This window comes from Balearica regulorum, chromosome Z (assembly GCF_011004875.1).
Source record: "Balearica regulorum gibbericeps isolate bBalReg1 chromosome Z, bBalReg1.pri, whole genome shotgun sequence".
In the NCBI taxonomy this organism is placed as follows: domain Eukaryota; kingdom Metazoa; phylum Chordata; class Aves; order Gruiformes; family Gruidae; genus Balearica; species Balearica regulorum.
In genome coordinates this window covers 30,059,321-30,076,268 of record NC_046220.1, presented here as the reverse complement: position 1 = coordinate 30,076,268, position 16,948 = coordinate 30,059,321, and the positions used below count along the sequence as shown (strand labels likewise).

The 16,948-nt window shown below is 41.1% G+C and overlaps 1 protein-coding gene across 3 annotated transcripts in view; it reads left to right on the top strand.

Moving 5' to 3' along the window:
- Nucleotides 1-751: 751 nt before the first annotated feature.
- Nucleotides 752-16,948, top strand: part of ADAMTS19 (ADAM metallopeptidase with thrombospondin type 1 motif 19) — a 154,951-nt gene continuing 138,754 nt past the window's right edge. For 2 of the 3 annotated variants that reach the window (XM_075740363.1, XM_075740364.1), the window contains exons 1-2: nucleotides 765-1,178; nucleotides 2,182-2,792. In XM_075740363.1, the coding sequence (XP_075596478.1) occupies nucleotides 1,094-1,178; nucleotides 2,182-2,792 (696 nt within the window). In that variant the 5' untranslated portion in view covers nucleotides 765-1,093. Of the gene's footprint in view, nucleotides 1,179-2,181; nucleotides 2,793-16,948 lie in introns of all 3 variants that reach the window. The other variant, XM_075740365.1, reaches the window with a different exon arrangement.

Here is a 16,948-nt window from a genome sequence, read left to right as displayed (position 1 = left end):
TTGTTTGTTTTGCTTTTCATTTTATACAACTAACTTTTAGAAAGAATTCTTGCAACTCCGTAGCTTACACTTCATGCAACAGATGGCTTTCCTCTCCCCACTAGATTTGTCTGCTTTCCCTTAAGGCATCATACTAACCTTTGACACCACCAACAGTAGGTAGAGCAGCACAAGTTATGATAAGAAATCAGGATTTAGAGGGACATGTTTACTTGTTGCCTCTGCAGTTTATGCTGATGCTAGATTTGCATTGAAAGCTTTTGCTCGACTCCTCATTTAATCATTCCTCTACTGACAAGGGTTGGGGTGGACAGCGATGGGTTTCCATGGAAAGCTGTGTAATGCAGGAAAAAGGAGTTTGGAATCAAATTACAAAAAAACCAGGCAGAAATGGTCAATCTCTGCTACTCCCTGAATTTGAGGCAAAGGCTGTGCGGAACGCCTTGTTGGCGGCGGGTATGAGAGAAGCCCTTCCTGCTGTCGGGCTCCACGCGGTGTGTGCCACTGCACGGCCGGTGGAAGTGGGCGGGGTGCGAAGCGCAGTCTCCCGAGGGCCGCGCAAGGTGCCCGCGGGGCACTACCAGCACCTGGCTGCCTGCGGAGCTGTCCGGGCGCCCGCCCGCGGCGCGGCGGCGGCATTGGCGGGGCGGGGGGTGGGGAGGGAGGGAGGAAGGGGGGCCGCGCCGGGGGCCCGCCCGGGCGAGGCGGGGCGGGGCCGGAGGGGACGGGGCCCGGCGCGTCCCGCCCCGTGGGGGCGAGCGGCGGGCGGGGGCAGCGCGGTTGCAGCCGCCGGGGCGCAGCTGCCCGCCCGCCGCCGGGCGCTGTGTGCGCGCACGGGCTGCGTTCCTGCCTGCCTGCGCCCACACGCGCGCGCGCGCACACACACGCACACACACACACACACACATTCCAAACCCGCCGCGCGCTGCACGTCCAGCGCTGCCCGCCCGCCCCGCTGGGACGTGAGCTTCGCGCTCGCCTGCAGTTTCGCCGCGGGCGCCCAGGTGGCTTCGCGCCGCGGCGATCCCCGCCCGGCCCGACTCGGCCCGGCCCTCCCTGTCCTGCCTGCCGGTGTCCCGCGGGCGCGGAGCCGATGGGGATGGGCGGGAGGATGCGCCTGAGCCGCGTCTGCTGCGTTTTCTACCAGCTGTGCGTGCTGTCAAGCGGGCTCGCCGCAGGTAAGTGCGCGCCTTCCGCGGGACTGGGCCGAGCGTCGGGGCGGCCTCCGTGCCCCGCCGGCTGCGGTAGCCGGTACCGGACCACTGTTAAGCGCTCAACAGATGTGCCCGTCCCCTGTGACCGATGCTTGATCAGATAATGCGTGCCTCCACTGTGAGGGTGCATTGCATTGTGCTCGTCTGTATGAGATACTAATTCTCACGGCGGCCCTGTCGTCTCAGCACTGCTATTCCTAGCGTGTGTAGGATGAATGTGTAAATAAAACTGTCTTCTGTTTCAGGCTGGTGGAGATTGTATGTACTCATGTTTATAAACATAATGCGAATAGGCTGGGAATTTTGGTTAAATTGTGATGTGTGTAATACACAGACATCACTGATTAGTGATTACCGTGCCATTTGATTGTAATTATAATGATGATACAGCATGTGCATGCATCTGCCACTTGCACGTGCACTTGCAAATGTGCAGCCATGGGGTGTGTGTGCATTTGGCTGCACTATTGAAATCGTAGTGGGTCTTGCAAAACATGCTGAAAACAAGGTTGAAATTTTCCTTTTTTTTTTGTTCAGGTTTTCCCTGCTAAAATTACTTTTTTTTTTTTTTAGCTGTATGAAAATATTACCACTTTGTCTAAATGATGAAAGTTTTGTGCAATTCTCCTTGCGTGGAGGTGATAGTCATGATGAAGAACATCCCCAGCTACTGGTACAAACACAACTTGTACCCAGCTTGAGGTTCAGCTCTCCCTCAGTCTTTACCAGGACCGTGGTGTGTCCTAGACACCTGAACAGGCACAGAGACCTCTAGCGGCTGGCCCGTCTGCCATGTGTAAGGACAGGATGAAAGGGCCAAACTGAGCCCACTGTATTTTGGGTGGCATGCTTGGTGGGCTGGGAGCCAGCAGGAGCGTGTCATAGGTGGCATAGGACAGGTTTCTGGCAGGTGCTGTGAGCTGCTGGGTGCTGCCCTCATTGAAAGCATCTGCTGGCCTTCCCACAGGTCTCCATGCTTCAGAAGAAACTGAGGAGTGGGAGATCGTCTTCCCTGCGCTGTGGAGCCGGGGCCAGCAGGAGCCAGTGGGTGGCAGCGGTGGTGGAGGGGGCTGTAGCACCGACCCCAGTTGTGGGAACCGAAGCAGCACCCTCAGTGCTTCCGTCACACCTAGCCAAGTGGCCGGCAGTTCCCGGGAGGTGCGTTCAGTCTCCTCCTCGGTAGAAGGGCAGACCCAGGCTGTGGGGGAGGCAGCAGAGGAAGACAACACTGAGGATGAGTATGAGTCTCAGGAGTTTTACCACTGGTCCCCCCTGCCCCAGGGGTCTGGTGCTGCCTCTCAGTTGCCACCACCACCATCCCCTCCACCACCACCTCCAGCAGAGGACGGAGATGAGGTGCTCCTGAGGATCCCAGCTTTTGCTCGAGAGCTCTACCTGCTGCTCAAGAGGGACAGCCGCTTCCTGGCTCCGGGCTTTGCCGTGGAGGAGCGGCTTGGGGGTGAGGGCAAAAGCCCAGCCGGTGCTGCACAGTCGCAACCTGAGAGAGCTTGTTACTACAGTGGTGCTGTCCTGCGCTACCCAGGCTCCTTCGCCTCCTTCAGTACCTGTGGTGGATTGGTAAGATGACCTTGCATGCAGGGGTAGCAGGAAGGTCTCCATCCAAGTATCAGGTTTATCTGCTGCTTTTTACTTCCATCCCTTTCCTGAGGTCTTCTTTCTTTCATATCCTCTTGGGTTCTATCTCTGTACTTATCCTTATTTTTAACCATTGGGCCATTCATACTTTTATTATCCCACTCATAATTTTTTTCAAATGCTACTTCTGCTTTTATCTTGTAGAGTTTTGATGTTCTTTGTACCATTTCCAAATACATGTTTGTCTCTCAGTCCCGTACCTTTTTTGGACTCCTTTTTATTCTTAAGCCATTCTTTCTTCAATTTTTCTCATCTTTATCCCTAATTTTATCTTGGTCTTCAGTGTGTGCCTGTAATTAGTTACCTCCACGCTCTCTCTCCTTCCTTTCCCCTGTATCAGCATCTCTTCTCCAGTCCATCTGTAATCCATTTGTTCTTCATTCCCATCCGATATTTTAAAGTTATCTTTCTCATCTGTGTTATCTTCCTTATCTCCTACATCATCCTACTGTTCTGTCTTTTCTACCTCTACCAATATTTTATGTCTGCTTTATCATCTTCATTATGCCTTTGCTTTCATTCCTCTCATCCCTTTAGCCTTTTTTCTCTACCTCACAACTTCCAACATGTGATACCTGTAGTTACTTGAATTTGGCACTCCATACCCTTCTTTCCTTTCAATTCCTCCATAAAAGTATGCAATGAGTATGTTCTCAGCATAAATGTTAATACAGTCAGACCTTTTGAATGGTTATTACTTCTGTGGCATACCTCCCTTATTTAAAACAAATTTCACCTGCTATAATTTCTGTTGTATCAGTCGTGATTTTTACCAGATAAAGACCAAAACTGGGCACACTGACAACATCGGTGGTGATCCAGTGTGTTGCAATCCCAAGATACTTGGGGGTGGATGGAAAGAGTAGAAAGCAGCTGGGATGATGTAAAATGCTGGCAGGATTTAAAACAAAAACAATTATTACGACTATTATTCTCATTTTGGGCCTTTATATAGCATCATAAATGCACACGCCTGCAGCACTTTACAGAATATAGAATACAAAGAGTAATGGCGCTAAGGCGAGTTAACATCATCGTGACCCTGGGTTTTTTGGGTGGCTAGATGAGTGTAAATCACCACAATCACATGGTAGATATTTTCTTGTATTTCTTTCCAAATTTAGCATCTGACTCGTTCCATTGTTGATTCATGAAGATATGCCTGCCTGATATTTTATTTGCATGGTCAAATTTTGGCTGCTTATTCATTTGCCTTTTTGGACTTATTCAAAAGTCAAAACCTAGACTGAAAGTGGTGGAGAGGGAACATATGTGGATTGACACCAAATAAAATATTTGCCTGCACTCCTGCAAAGTGAATCCGCCAAGTTTCACACAACTCTAGGTGGTTGGCATCTAATTATTGACATTTTGTCAGATTTTCCAAAGCATGGTAGCAGAACTAGTTGTGAAGAAAAATACTGGAAGTCAACTGAAGGTGGTTTGAAAGCAATCAGGTAAAGAATTTCTTAGTTCTGGAAAAGCATTTGACTTCTGTACTCCTTGTTCTTGTTAGAATTTTACTTTCTTCTACATTGCGTATGGGTAAAATTAGGTTAGAGAAAATTTTGCAGAGAAATTGGTAGAGGTAATTATCACAAATGTCTGCTCAAAAGTGATGTACATCATTGCATATCTGTAATTGTTTCGACTTGATTTATAGATTGAAATTCACTGTTTAAACAGATCCCAGTTCCCCAGGAGCCCCATTAGTAATTTTTTATTCAGTCGGACTTCTAGGAGAAGCGGCTTACTCCCAGCCTACTGGCTGTCAGCATGCATGTGCCTGCATCATGTTCCCCATTCAGAAAGCTGCAGCTGAAATATAAACTATTCTATGTATCTCAAGTAAAATTGGAAACTGTTGTTGATGCTGACTGGTGTTGCCATGATCCTCAATTGCATAGTCTTGTTTGCAGTGAAATAGTTAAAGCATCTGTTCTTGAGAGTGTTGCTGCATCAGACACATAGTTAAAAAAATTGCAGAGTGCTATTATGTCAAAGTTGTCATAACAAATCTTAAGTTATTTGTCATTCTTTATTCAGTCATTACTTGCGCTCTATTACATATGTAAGTTGCTCTGTTTCCAAGAGTCTTGAAAAAACATCATACATACATTGCATATTCCACTCTTTCCTCTAGGCCTTGCCCTGCAAAAAGAGCCAAGCAATATTTCAAACTACATTTTCTCTTTTAAGATGTAAAAATCCATTGAAACTTGAACCTACAAATATTTCATTGTAGTTACCTGAATTACAATTTATTTTTTCATTTTAAATATAAAGAAATTTCAGAGAAAATGTGGTATGAATGTCTTAGATATACTCTCATTTCAAACCCTTGCGGTTAGGATTACTAGGCTGCATACACTTTGGAAAGCCAAACAAGTGGGCTATAAGTTGCTTAACATGCAGCTTAGATTCCACTCAGCAATTTTTCTTTTCAGTGTGAAAAACAGCATCTCTATCTAACAAACAGAACTTCCAGCATTCTACTCTGTAAATAATAGCCTTTTAGTGAATCTCTTATTCACCAAAGAGAGTAACTGTAGTCTGACAGACAACAGTGATTTTGCCATACAGGAGGAAGTGTGAAGAGGTGTGTGTTGGTTTTGCGTGGCAAGGTTTTGGTAGTGGGGAGGGCTACAGGGGTGGCTTCTGTGGGAAGCTGCTAGAAGCTTCCCCTGTGTCTGATAGAGCCAATGCCAGCTGGCTACAAGACGGACCCGCCGCTGGCCAAGGCCAAGCCAATCAGCGCCTCTGTGATAACATATTTAAGAAAGAGAAAAGAACAGTGCTTTTGCAGCCAGAGAGAGGAGTGAGAAGATGTAAGAACATCTGCAGACACCAAGGTCAGTGAAGAAGGAGGGGGAGCAGGTGCTGCAGGCGCTGGAGCAGAGATCCCCCTGCAGCCTGTGGTGAAGACCATGGTGAAGCAGGCTGTCCCCCTGCAGCCCATGGAGGATGATGGGGAGCAGAGGTTCCACCTGCAGCCCATGGAGGACCCCACGCTGAAGCAGGTGGAGATACCTGAAGGAGGCTGTGACCCCGTGGGAAGCCTGCGCTGGAGCAAGCTCCTGGCAGGACCTGTGGACCCATGGAGAGAGGAGCCCATGCCAGAGCAGGTTTGCTGGCAGGACTTGTGACCCCGTGGGGGACCCACGCTGGAGCAGTTTGCTCCTGAAGGTCTGCACCCCATGGGAGAGACCCACGCTGGAGCAGTTTGTGAAGGACTGTAGCCCGTGGGAGAGACTCACGTTGGAGAAGGTCGTGAAGGACTGTCTCCCATGAGAGGGACTCCATGCTGGAGCAGGGGAACGATGAGAGGAGTCCTCCCCCTGAGGAGGAAGAAGCGGCAGAAACACCGTGTGATGAACTGACCGTAACCCCCACTCCCCGTCCCCCTGTGCCGCTGAGGGGGGCGGAGGTTGAAGCCGGGAGTGAAGTTGAGCCCGGGAAGATGGGAGGGGTGGGGGGAGGTGTTTTAAGATTTCGTTTTATTTCTCATTCCTCTACTCTGTTTTGCTTAGTAATAAATAAGATGAATTCCCTCTCTAAGTTCGGTCTGTTTTGCTTGCGATGATAATTCGTGAATGATCTCTCCCTGTCCTTATCTCGACCCGTAAGTTGTTTTTTCATTGTACTTTTTCTCCCCTGGCTAATGAAAGAGGGGAGTGATAGGGTGGCTCTGGTGGGCACCTGGCCCTCAGCCAGGGTCAACCCACCACAAGGTGTAAAGGCCAATAGGAAAGGTTTGGCCATCATGTGCAGGGGACGGTCTTATATAGCAGTACAGATGTGTGGCTGATGCAGTATGGCTAGCTTTGTGAAATATACCTGGTCTTTAATAAAATGAAAAAAAGGCCTTGCATGAAGTTGTTGTGCCATCCAAGTTAGGATATTGGTGTTAGTTCCAACTTTTGAAGGCATGGAGAGACTTGACATGCCAGTCACATTCAGAAAATACAAAAAATTGTCTGCGTAGAAGTCTTAACTGCTCCTTCTATATGCAGAAAGACAGAAGAATATTGTTGCAGATGTTAGGCACCTTATCCTCTTGAAGTGGGATTTACATGCTTTTTGAATAGTTACTGATTGCAGTTGGGTGAAGCATGCAATGTACAGCACAACATTAAAGCTTCCTCATATTTCTTATTTCACAGTTCTTGAGAGCTTCAGTAGTGTGTTTTTTCTTGAGCTATTCATCAAAAGCCAGTATGGATGATAATAATGGGTTTCATAACATACCATGTTAATCATGTGAATATACAAGTGAAAAAGGAGACCTCTACTCCCAGATAATTACTAACCAAATTCTGACTGTCAGCATTGATTTCATTTGACAAATGAAGCAAACATAGCTCAGTGGATATTTGCTAATCGAACTAAAGACTGAAGATATATATGGACCATCTAGAAACTCTATCACCATGACCATGGTGTAATCTCAGAGCTCACATGATGAATGGTGATGGCCCTGTCCAACTGCTTGGTAAAACTCTTGTGGATTCTTACATCCTTTTGTAGCTCAATGGGATTTACTCTAAGTACATTTTGGGATTCTCCACTGGTGCTGCAGGAAGATTAATAAGGAGAGATTTCCAAGAATTCTCCATCTGTGTGCTGATTACCTACTTGTTGTTCATCATTAGCCAAATACCAGGATGTAAGTAGTCATGCTGATGCCAATGAGACTGCTTTTCTGAAAGTGATGAATTGCAGAGCTGGACTATTGATTATTTAAGTGGTTGTTTCTACTGCTTGCTTGTGTTTTGCCATGATATTTGAAATAACAAAAAACATGTCAAATGTTGTTGAACAGTTTTATTTGTAGCTGGTAAAATATATAACTTACAACTGGTAGTTCTTTTAGAGCATGCTGTAGGAGAAACTTACTGTGGACTTAGAATTAGAGAAATTTGGCTACTTGTTCTTTACCAACCATCTGGTCTGCTGCTAGCACGAAAGTTGAAGTAGTCTCACTGCATTTCGCCAAAGAGAGCTGTAAACACGGCAAGTGTGTGCTTTATGTCCTACTCCTATCATTTCAGAAAGAGAGGCATTTAATGTTTTTTCTCAGCACTGAATTGCCTAGGTAGTATTGTATGGCTATGTGGTGACAGGCAGGTGTTTTCCCAACATTTTTCTTTTTTTTTAACTGAAGCAGTCTACAATAAATAGGTGGAGAAAGGATTCGGATGTCTTCTTATACCTAAAGCAATGGGATATGTTCAGACTGTTAGGAAGTGCAAACAAGAGCAAATGTATACACAGAGGATAGACAGGACAGTGCAGCTCAATATAGCTACGCTGTTCATCACAGCACTTAGCAGATTGTCTAACAAAACGTGTGGAGATCTGCCTAAACAGACAGCATTGCCAGCTGAGTTAATTCACTGGAAAGAACCTTTGAAATTCCTCTGTGTGGTTCTGTATTTTCACTGGATCTTAAGAATGCGAAATGGTCAATAGCATATTTATAGTTCTATAAATCCCTGAAAAAATCAGCATTAAATACTATTTGCAATGAAAATTAATGTGCATTTTCCCAGTGATTTGAGTGGGAACAAGTCTTAACACATCTCCAATCCAATACAGAGAAAAGCTGTCTCTAGAGAAGTATATGGTGGCCTCATTGCTGTTAACAAGCAGGTATTTAAAAATGTGATCAATAGTTTATAGACAAGTGGTCACAGATTTACTCCAGCTGTTTTACATGCATTTAAAAAGCACTGTCCAAAGCACTACTGCCTGCATCAGCAAAAGAATGGATGTCAGTAGTTCTGTGTCATGCAGAGATGTGCCAAATATCATTGAACAACAACATTTTAACAAACACTTCTGATGGTAATGCCCTACTTAATTAAAACCGAAATATACTAGGATGTCAAAAAACCTGCATTCTTTGGCTAATGGAATGCTTGTATGGTACTTTTGGGAAAAAAAAAACCCCAAACCCTGAAGCACCTTTACAGGAAATGTATAATTTTTTTATTTCTGACACAAATAGTGTTTTGAAGATTAGTGCTATTTACTAATAGGGAATGACACATGATGCATTCAAAATATTTTAGATTGTTTTAGGATACTCAAAATTCACATGATCCTTAAATTCAGGACACATAATAGAGCGTCTATAAAACTGTGATTTTTTTATTTTGTACTTATGCATAGAGGATAGTCTGACCTTATAGGTTGTCTCAAAATAAGCAGAATGAAATTGTTGTAGAACAATAGTAATAAAGTAAAAAATATTTTCTGTAGTCCTAAAATTCTGCACACATTCACTTTTAAGGATAGGATTCCGCCTGAGAAAAGGCTGAATCCTTGTTTTGACATCTTTCCTCCTAGGGAAGGATTTTAACCACAGTGTTCCAACATTTTTATGTGGGAAAACTGCCAATTAATATAGTTCTTAGTTACACTTCCTAGTGATTCCTGCAATGAGAGTAGTGTCTGACATGGCAAGTACACTTGAATTTTTGGACAGCTTGGACAGTTTTGGAGAGCTGTACTTCTACATTTTGATTGTACAGCTTCTTTCAGTGGCAGTGCAATACTTAACCTGCTGCAACTCCTTTCCTGGCATAGGGTTAAACTGATTGGGAATGCACAGATTGTATTGGGTGTGAGTAGTGAGCCTGACATTTGCTTTGCAGTGGAAATGCAAGGTAAATCCTTGCTTTTGTGAGCATCTCTGCTTTTGTAGGGCTCTTGGAGGAGGTGGTCAGGAGCAACTCACAGTGTTCGTCAATTGCCCTGGGAGGCTATGCTATTACAGGCTGTGAGGTGTAAGGCTGAGAAATAATAGACTTCTTGCTTCTATCAGGCTGGAGCACAACTACCCCATTACCCATCCTGGACCATAGCGTAGCAGCCAACCCTGAAACGAGTTAAATACCAAGCCACTCGTCAACCAGAAATAGCACCCCTGGCTCCCCACTTGAGTGATGTTGCAGTTACACATTGGTATTGAGTAACTTCCACACCAGATACTTTTCGAAAAGAAATTTGAGACAATTACAGCTTCTTTTGTGCTGAGAGTAAGCGTTAGAAAACAGTTCACCAACAATTTTTCATAAAAGGGGAAAGAAAAAAAGATTGGTAGCAATATTCATGGTCCATTTGATACATATAGGCTGAAGTTTGACATTGCAGAAGGAGGATTATAAAATTAAATAGGATTATTCTTAAAGGCTGCCAGGATGAAATGAAGTACGCACTCCTTCCTTCTACACATCTAGCTTCCCGGGATACTTGAATGGAACAGGACAAATGCAAGCAGTAAAATATGTGTTTAGATACCCTCTTTTTAAAAACTAGGGCTAACTCAAGACAGAAAGATATGGGAAATCACAGGTAGGTTTATTGGGGATTTTTCCAGTTACTTATTTGGAATGCTAAACTCTATTTCTTAGTGCACAGTCTACCTACTGTTGTGTTGCAAGTTCGTTAAAGAAATGAAACTTTGCAGAGAGGGACAGAAATAAATATGTGAATGAGGGTACTCTGTGAGTATCCCTTTCTGAGACGTCACAGGTTCACCAAGTTTTGCTTTGTTGACTTTAACTTATGCCTTATTTGTGTTTTAAATATCTTTAAATGGGCAATATGAAATTTGTCATCAGTAGAAATAGGTGGGCAAAGTAGGGCAAGAGTGGAAATGTCAGCCCTGAACAGAAAGCAGCTTTGCTCTGTTAGGAAAGTGAGTTTCTTAGCAGAAGAAACAGAAGCACCCCTGGGAAACTAAAGCGTTTTAGCGACTGAAATTTGGGCTTCCTATCTCTGCATAAAGTGGAAGAACCAATGAAATGTGGTGGTGCTCCTGGGAGAATACCCATACTTTCAATATATGTATTGAATCTAAGCCAGGTCATTCCTGCTGGATTTACATGGCAGTGGAACATGGGAGAGAGGAGGGCAGCCAGACCTCTAAGAAGTCTGGTCACCAACTGAAAAAACAAATTGTTTACATGAACTTACTTTGGCATGCTTAGGCATGGATGCATCTTCTTCCAGCGTAGACTTACCTGCTTTTTTTGTTAATTTCTCTGTTATATTAAAATCTTTTCATTATAATCTGACCTTGAACATCTAATGAAGCACAACTGAAAACACAGTAGAGAAGCCAGAGAAAATTAAAATCGAGAAAGTCACTATGGCCAGCTGGAATAACCAGCATATATGTACAAGTGAAGCACTATTAACAAACGTTGCTTTATTCTACCTGACCAGCAAGTTAATTACAAACAGAACTACTAAATATGGTTGCATTGTGTTTGTTTCTTTTTCATAAAGGTGTACTGAAGATGGCATCCCTTTAAATGTTTGATTAGTGTAATTAAGAGCCATAAACCAATAAAGAGCTATGTAAAGATAAGGGACTAAACCCTCTTTGTTTCTATTTTCCTTCTTGAGCTCTGATACTGCAGTCTGTTGCTGTTCATCTTTGCCTTTCTGGATGAAACATAATTTGGTTGGATTTTTGTTTTGTGTATCTGAGAACTCTTGCTAATTGATAAGAAGGATAAGTCTTTTAAACATAGAAACAGTAGCGTTAATGTAAAGCTGAAAGTTTTAGAAAATCAGTTTCGATTTAGGCCGAGACAACATTTGAACCATAATGATCTCTGTTTCCCTTAATATTAAACACTGTGGCATGGTATGCAAGATGTTGGGCCAAGGTGCCTCAGACCATGTGGTAATGATTCCTTTCTCCTTCAAAGAGCTATCCTGTAATCATGTAATCACTCCATCCTGAGACAAGTTTGATTTGTGATACTAATCCTGTTTATAGTAGCCTGCTGTTATCCTAAAGTGATTAGTTTCAGTACAAATACTTCCTTTGCAACATATTTCCATGCCATAATTAGAAATGAGAAACATGCTGTTTCCAGAGTAGCTTTATTTAAAAAAAATTGAGACTGTTGTGCATCACTTGAGGTCTCTACCTCAAGTAATTAATAAGGATAAAATTGTCGAGGTTATTTTGCAATATACAGAGGTGAGATGGTAAATCAGAAAAACACAGTATTGTGGATGAAGGTGCTTAACACAGTTACAATTTAGTCAATTCAAAATTTTTTAATAGTATAAGGTAAATAAAAGGTTGCATTTTAGCAGCACTTAATGACTAATTTTAAAGATTTACAAGTAATTCAGTAAAATATATTATGATTAAAACAACAGCTTAATTACAAATTCAAAGATGACAAGATTCACACTAATTTAAATCAAAGTATATAGATACATATATGTACATATATATAAAAACATAAGACTTAAGACAAACAGGTATAAACAAACAGAAATATTTGGGCCCAGTGATATATGCCCCTCACAATCATAAAGGCAAATGTATGTATTTAAACACATATATAAGTAGACAAGTGGATGAAGGAAGCTAGCTTATAATTAAGATTTCCCTCTTTGAGTTTAGAGTAAATACAATGCATCAGCATTCCTCAGCAGGCAATAGTTGAGACTGGAGAAGGCTGGCTTCACCCTGACAGATTATTCTCATGAAGTTTGCACCTGAGAGGTATCTCAGCACACAGGAGATACTGGTCACAACCCAAAAGAACTCCAAAGGGTCTCACTTAGAATCACTATTTATGGGGATAGGTACAGGTGTACCAGGTTGTCACAAGGTGATTATCACTATTGTTCCCAAGCAATGAGGGAACAAGAATGTCACAGTTCAAGCACAGATATACCAGGCTGTTCTTGCTACCAAGTGAGCAAGAACCAAGCACATTAAGGGGGTGCCTTGATGCACTGGTCTGCTGCTCAGGTATGTGGCTCAAAAATAAAGGGACAAATTGTGCCAAGTAATGAGTGGCTCAAGAGAGGGGGGGGGTTTCAACAGCACACTGGGTAAGTCCATTAATGAGTAAAGCTTTTGCATTAATTAATTACTAAAATTTTGACCCCCTAATTTGAAGGTAACTGCATTAAAGAGAAAAGACAAGACACAGCCTCTCCCAGCTACAACTATTAGTGAAATTAGAATTTTCTCCAAGTCTTCTATCTCTGACTTCTATTGATATCTTATGTGCCAATTGTTTCTTCTATAGCAAATGAACCATTATTTTTAAAAGAAACACATGTTCTCCATGTTGCAACCCTTGTGATTTTATTTTAAAAGCACTGTTCTTTGTTTTGTTTTTTTTTTTTTTAAGATTTCTTGAACCTGCAAGAATGGAGATTCTTTTTGGTAGTTAATGACAGATTGTGACAGGGGAAAAAACAGGAACATCCATAATTTTGAAGATGTAATACCATAAAAATAGGGGAGCTGAGAGTTAGGGAGGAAATGGAAAACAGGAAATAGGGATAGAAAGGATCCGGTGTGAGAGTCATTGTGGTGTTGACGGTAGGTGAGGATATTGAAGGAGGAGTCTGTGAAAATTGATGATTATGTAGAGGTAACATGCAAATGATGCACATCTCTCTTTGCTCTCTGAGCTGGCAGGGTAGAAAGGGATGACATGAAGCCATTTGGATTTGGGGGAGAATGAGATGTTTGCAGGAGTTCTGTAGAGCGTGTGCCTTTCATTGTTTTACTCTGGTGTCTCACTGGTGACTTTAGGGACATAGCATGAAGGTTAGTTTGTTGCTCCTTGTTTAGCAGAAGCTGCAATGTAATGGCAATAGTGTGAGATATGCTGAGGACATGCATGTGTGTGTTATATTGCATATCCAGATGGTAGTTGGTCAAACTTTTGTAAACCAATAGCCCAAAATATCTATATTAGATTTAAAATCAGATGTACATCTGTTGTGCGTTAGCAGTTCACTTAACCTTTTTGTTGTTAACCTGTTATTGCCTGGACAATCTGATCTTTGTGGCTATTTCTACTGCTTCTAATAATGGCAAAGAAATATTATTTGAAAGGGAAAGAATTAAGAATTCTAGTGTTAATTGCAGAACAATCTATTTAGAATGATAAATCAATATTCTAACATTAGTTGCTAATAATACATGCATCTTCACGTAAGTGAATAAGAAGTAAAATATTTGGAAGACTCTGCTGTGAATATTTTTCTTGGGTCTACCAGTACTTAAGTCAGAATTATTTTCTGAATGAGTTTTGCATCCAAAAATGTAGGTATGTGCCCAAAACTGACTTGTGAAGTGATTTAGTTTCTGTGTGATTATTCTCCAACAATTGCACATGCTTGTTTTATGATCTCAGCTGTGCTACCTTAAGTTCTCATTAGATGTCAGAAGTTTAACTGGGTCAAGTCGGGTCAAACTTACTTAGATAGCAGTACGTTAAGGAAAATACAGATATTTCTGCAGGTGATGTTAATTCAGCTGGGGACAACTTTTTATGATTCAGTACAGAGTAAACGTCCTGTTATGTCTCTCTGGGCTTAATGGGATGCTGGCTGGGAGAAGTGCCCAAGCAATGGCTAGAGCCATTACAGTAATGCCATCTTTTATGTAAAATGTTAAACTGTGCTTCAGATGTGCTTAAACTTCTCAGTGCTCTTTTTGTCAGTGAGAACGCTGATTAGCCTGGATATCAGATTACAACCTTGAAAACTCAGGTGTAGCTCTGCTTCAAGGCTTCTTGTATGAAGTGCTTTGCTGGAAGAGAGGAGAAAAAAGAGACACGAAAACTCACAAAAAAAAGGCTGAATGCTTGTTATTGTAGGATACAGCAGTGGGTGAAGGGTGAGTTCTTATTCTTGGTTTCTGCTCGGTATGTACAGGCAACATAAAGCCAGGTTTGTACACATATTCTCAGGATTTAATATTTGTGGTCTTCTTAATTTGTTTTCTAAAGATACTCTTTAGGGATAAAGCTGTCTGGATCTATGCTTCTGTTGTAAGCTCTGTGTGAAACTCTGCTAACTTAGGCAATTTTTTAAATCTTCTGAGAATTTACAAGCTTGTTGCAAGTTAAGGGGTGGGAAATTTTTAGGTTTTTTTATGCCTAGATAGATCCCCAATCTCTTTTGTCCCTGTATGATGTAAATGGACCTCACCCCAAATATTTCTTAAGTAACATACAAGGGGTGTGAGGGAGTTAAAAGTAAACTTAGTTTTCCAGTTTCTGGCTGATAGTCCTAGCATGTTTCTATTTTTTACTCTTGTCACCTCTTTGTTCTGCAGTAACCTATCTAAGGAAGCATAATAACAAAGATTTCTTCTATGTCCCTTTGGCGTTTTTTTGCTTCTAATACTAAATTATTTGCATTGGAAATAATGGAAGGAAATAATTCCCTTTCTTATTTCATTTCTGGTGATAAATCTTTTTATTGTTTCATATAAACAAGTTTGCTTAAGTTGCCCAGATGGACTGATGCTACTTGGTTCGATATGCTAATATCAAAACTCCATTCTGCTCACCATTTGTATTCTTAAGCACATAAAATCAAGCTCTCTAGCTTTTAAAAAAAGGAAAATAGCCTTTTTCCGAAATTTTTTTTTCCTTTTAGTTAAAATAATAGTTCTTGAAAAATAATTAGATACTATTCCTTCTTTCATAATAGTAGCAGAACTTTAGTTTCTATGTGTAACAAAAGGTAGATTAATTTTTTTTTTTTCCCAAGAAGGGGAAGGAGAATCTAGGCTTAGAAAGTAAAAGCAAAAGACTATGCATAGTTTGGAAAAAAATTAGATATGAATTTCTGTCAGGAGTGGAGTCATAGAAGTATATGACTTCTATATATTTTTAACTTTTTTAAGCATTGTGAATCTAAAATGATAGTAAATTGTGAGAGTCTTATTTATTTCTCTTAAAGCCACCAGTTCTGCATTCATGTAATTCTAGATAGAATCATAAAAAGCCTAAGCATAACTTTATTTTAATGTATTTTTAATATAACTTTATTTTTAATATAATTCAACATGATTTGTTGAATTATAGTTCTATGCCCATAAATATAGTTTATTTTTCTTTCTTGAATTACTGTTTTGCACAGTTACTAGTTTTGGCAAATTGTAAATTTGAACAAAACTGATTTTCATGGAGCATTGCCTTGAATTAAATAGTCTTTGAATGCAGTTCAGCCCTTCTCTCAGAAGAAAACCAAAATAATGGACTCATGGATAGTTATTTCAATAAGGATTAGCAGAGATTAAATTTCTCTATGGGCAATGGTGGGGTGGGTTTTGGAGCTGTGCCACATCCTTCTGTCGCTGCAATGAAAGCACATGGGTTTCAACAATGGTAGCTCATTGGTATGCAGTATTGGAGTGTTTTACATGGATGAATCAATTTAAACTTAGATCCCTTGTATTGGTCTTTTTGGTACTAGTCTAGGTATTTTATCTAATGTAGGTTACATATGCAGTTGCTGATATTTTCCATTTAACTTTCCTGCATGAGACTCAGTGTAGAATGCTTTGTGCTCATCCTTTGTGTACTATTACATTTTTGCCTGCATAAAATAGCATTTCAGATTCTGATGGGGTTAAATCCAGGCTTGCACTAAAGAAGTGGAGTTAATGCAGTTTCATTAGGTAAAGGTATAGCAGTTTGATTCATACTTCAGAAGAGTGTGTTTTAGTCTTATTACAAAAAGTGCTGAAGTTATTCATATTACACCAGAATGCTCTAAAGAAACACTTACAAGCACTGAGTCTTTAATTGCAAGGATTTTTTTTCCTTAGGTGATATATTTCCATAGGTGTTGCTTTTTCTAGGACTAGTTGTGTTTAGCAATGCAAAGGGAATTTCTTATACAATATTAATAATTACTGAAATGTTGTTATACAATAAATAATCTGGAATATCACTAAACCAGTTTATTGTAAAAAATTTTTAACTTAAGTTTTATGGAATAAAGTTTTTTAAATCCTGGCTTACTTTAAAGAAGCTGTTGGATTTATTTTGGAAAAGGGATATGTTTGGGTTTGTGAATTTTATTTTTTTTTTAATAGTAGATCAGTAACGGTGTTCCATTTAATTTAGCATGTACTTGATAAACAAAACAAAGTGATTGTTAATATCATGTATCACTTAGTTATGACAACTTGACATAATTTTTTATGTCTAAAAATTTTTTTATGTCTAAAAAATGAGACATAATTTGCAAGTTAGGTGGCTGTTTTAAAAATAGAT